We start from the raw sequence: 3,998 nt of genomic DNA on the forward strand, positions 1-3,998 counted from the left end.
CCGACATGGCAACAAGGAATTGGTGGACTTTGTGTAAGAGATGAGCACTCTCATTGCCGGGATGGCAGCAGATCCCCTTCCGGAGGCTGTCACAGTGATCGTCTTTATGGAAGGCCTTCGCGCTGGCGTGGCCAGAATGGAAGTCTTCCGTGTGCATCCATCCTCATTTGAAGAGGCGGTGAAGGTGGCATTGAGTGCCGAATTCAATTTCACGTCGGCACGACTTGGCTGGAATGCACACTTCAACAGCTCGTCGAGCGGGCCTGTGCTCATGGATCTCAGCTATGCTGAAGAAGAGGGAGCAGAGCTTCGAGCTGCCGGGCAGCACACAAACACATGACGGTGTTTTCTCTGTGAAGATATTCGTCACCTTCGGAACGGGTGCCCCCTGCGCAAGGCGCGTCATGGTTTTTCGCCCCATCGCCCCATCGCCCCAATGCTTACCAGTCTGGTTCGTCGTGGGGAAACGACACCACCCAGTAGGCGCGGGGCGACCTACTGGAGAAGAACTGAGTTCTGTTAAACCTCAGGGAGCTAGAGGTCAACAGGGCCCAGCCCCGAAGAGCTCCGTTCTTTTGAACACGGAACGTGTATGCAAGCCGAACTTGCTTGTCGTGGAAGCAACCGTAAAGGGCTTCGAGAAGCCATGGAAGATCCTCATCGGTTCCGGGGCATCGGGTAATTATGCTTGACGCTCCACGATGGAAGGAAGTCAGCTGTATGCTGAGGCGCCGAAAGCGCGGTTGGGTTACATCGTCACTGTTCGCCTAGCGACGGGGACGCGTGTCACGGTCTCAAAGGTCCTTGTGGACCTCGGATTCAACTTCCTTGACTTTGATAGTGTGGAACGCTGTCTAGTCTTAGACTTGGATGCAAGGTATGACCGCATCCTAGGAATGGCATGGTTAGAAGACCATGAGATTGATTGGAGGTCAAAGACCTTCGGCGCTACGCGCACGTCTCCTGGTGGAGCTTTGGCAAGTAATGAACCCACCTTTGCTAGGAGACAAAAGGCTATTGGCGAGAGCACTGGACCGAGACGGTTAACGTGCTGGTCATTGGAATGTCCGAGTTGGTGGACACCGACGGTGTATCAGACAGGAGTCCCGAGCGTGGCTTGCCCTGTCGGTTAGAACCTTTGTGTTCTCACCGACGCCTGGCTTAGATGCATCTCACCCACGCATCATCATAGCTGGTCGATGCTTCCATGCGTGCGATTACAGCTTGTGTCCCTTGAGCCACATATTGCGCTATGTCTTCGCGGCCAAGATAGACGTGATTTAAATAAGTTATCGAGTTATCCTGCCCAGGAATATATAAACTCGTGTTCCACCCTCACATATGATAATGTGTATGTATACTTTATCGTTGGATTGACTTTAGTCCTACCAAGAACATCTGGGTGTCGCGTACCTTGGGCGGATGAAGCCTTGACAAAGACAACTCGCACTGACAACGAGCCTTCAGATGTAAGCTTGTATGCTCCAACAAGAAGCGAAACAGAGACTCTCGTAAGTAATGATATGTCTACTTCTCTATCTTGTTGAAAGAGTGACATATATTCAGACTGATAGTAAATACCTTCGTTTTACTATGTTCGACAATGCACTATATGTATTGTATGACGTGAGACTAACAACCCAGGTATGTATATCACGGATCTTTCCATTACATAGCCCATCGTCCTCAAACTTTTGGTTGCACAAAAGTGTTGACAGTATTTACTGGTAAATTGTGCGTTTTGGCAATAGTATTTAACGTGATATCATTTGATAGCTCACATGATCATCATTCTGCTATTGGTGCACATTTGACGCTTTCAAGCTACAGAGCACCGCAATATGAGCGACAGCTCTGTAGTTATTTGGGAAAGTGAGCTGTTGCGTGTGCGCCAGTGGATTAAGTGCAGTCACAAAGACAAGTACCATGAGCGCGAGCGGCTTTTCCAGTGCGTTAAGACCCACATTGGTTACAAAGATCATCTGCGCTCGATGCAGAGTGAAGCTTTGGCAAGCGAGGACGAAATTGACAGAGCACTCGATTTCTTAGGTGATTTGGATGCGGAAGACATGACTAGGCTGCTGCAAGCCGAGGCAGCCAAGGCGAAGGACGCAGCACCGCGCGTGGAAGTCGGCATGTCCATAGAAAGCTCGACCTCGAGCACTAGGGAACTCATGAGACCACTGGAAATGCCCTACAACCTGGTTTCGCCTAGATCAGAACCTAAATTGATCTCAATGTCCATACCGCAGCTGGAATTCAAGCCTTTGGCTTTTGCGGCGACAATGACTAGCAGTGCAATGCTAGGAAGTGACTCCGCGGGGCATGCACCGATGCATGATATGCACGTGGAAGTGATGTCAATACGGCATTCGGATGGCGACGAGTGCAAAACAGAGGAGAGCACTCCTCCTCATTTGATGAAAAATCTTGGAGCTGACTACAAATTAATTGAAAGTGAATTGCCAGTGGATTCTGGAAATAAGGCGGAACAGCTAAAGTACATATCGCACATATCATCTAAGAGCCCACAAGATCCATGTGAGAAGAAGGCGACTACGCTTTTCAATTGTAAAACGGAGCTAGATGAACATGCTATTGAGATGCTGAGCTGGGTTTCGGGCTATCGTGACCCGGACGTCATTCGACGCAAGAGAAACTTGCGACGGAAACGAATGAACACGCATCACTATGGTGTGGCGCTGGAAGAGGAACGGCTGCAAATTCAGCGACATGTCAATAAGAATACAGGTGGCAGTGACAGCGAAAGCGAAGATGATGCTAACAGTGACTATTTACCGGCAGAAGATGAAGAGTTAATTGAAAGAGATGATTCTGATTTGGATAATTTACTCAGTGATGATTGTCTCGATAGCGACAAGGACCAATGGCCAGTAAAGCGAAAGAGAAAGCGATTACAACAGGTGCATACGACAAATAAAAAAACTCGCTCGCGAAATGTTGCTGTTGCACGAAAAGTTGATCAAGAAATTTATGTCGATGATATTTTCCCACTGTCAGCCAAAACACTATACAGTGGCAAGAGCGTATATTGCCATAAAGCAGCAACCATTCAGATGTCATCAAAAAATGCGGACAACATCAATATAGACAAGTCAATAACACCGACAGTACTTCAGTCCAGCGGGGTTGAGTCCGAGAGATGTGAAAAGAAGTGTGGTCAAAAGCCGGATGGTCAACTCAAGGGCGACTTAAGTGCTAGCGATTCAGCTATACTTGAAGCGAAAACAACTTCAAATATCATGCGATTAGATGTCTCTGAAGATGACCATCAATTGCTCGGAAATACGAATCAGGGTGGATTTACATTAGCTGAGACAGCCTTACCAGCTATGAGTACGATGGACGACATGTTCCCTCGATGTATTGATACAGAGCAGAATGGTGCTGTTAATAACCTGACTGATCTTACAAGCAATCGAGATTCAGCTACGCAGTCTGATGGTGCTAATGCCGCTTTTTCTCACGAAAAAACTCTGACGACCGTGCGTGATAAAAGTGCTGTCGAAAAAGATAGTACTGCGCGCAAATTTGTGGTTCGAGACGGTTCTGACGCGCTAAAGGTGGGCGAAACGCAGAAGATTACAGTAAAATTTCCCATTGAGATTCAGCCATTAAATGGAGATGAGGGTGATGACTCGGAAGCTGAAACCATAATTCTGGACGATGACGAAGATTTAACGGACGGCCAAGGACTTGACCACAATAATGACAGTGAGTCAGGACTCGAAGAAATTAGTAATCAGAACAATGCAACGCGTGGTAAAAATTACATCACAGAAGGCAAGAAAGATGAAAGAGCAGACGAGGAGAAGTCATCACTTACAAAAGAATGCGACAGTGACGCTAAAACCAGAGTCTTGGTTGAAAACAGACGTGGTGTAATCGCAGATACTTCGATAGCCGGAGTTCGACAACTTTTTGATTATCAACCGCTAAAACTGAAACAGAAGTCAAGAGCTACGGCAACAACTGTC

At 47.6% G+C, this 3,998-nt stretch overlaps 1 protein-coding gene across 1 annotated transcript in view; it reads left to right on the top strand.

The window, feature by feature from the left end:
• Positions 1-1,841: 1,841 nt before the first annotated feature.
• PHALS_06151 (hypothetical protein PHYSODRAFT_307004) overlaps positions 1,842-3,998 on the top strand; it is a gene marked incomplete at both ends in the record, with an annotated part of 2,250 nt that continues 93 nt past the window's right edge. The window contains one exon of the mRNA XM_024719389.1: positions 1,842-3,998. This exon is cut by the window's right edge and continues 93 nt beyond it. Within this exon, the coding sequence (XP_024584693.1) occupies positions 1,842-3,998 (2,157 nt within the window).

Source organism: Plasmopara halstedii, assembly GCF_900000015.1.
Source record: "Plasmopara halstedii genome assembly, contig: Scaffold_2956, whole genome shotgun sequence".
NCBI classification, from domain to species: domain Eukaryota; phylum Oomycota; class Peronosporomycetes; order Peronosporales; family Peronosporaceae; genus Plasmopara; species Plasmopara halstedii.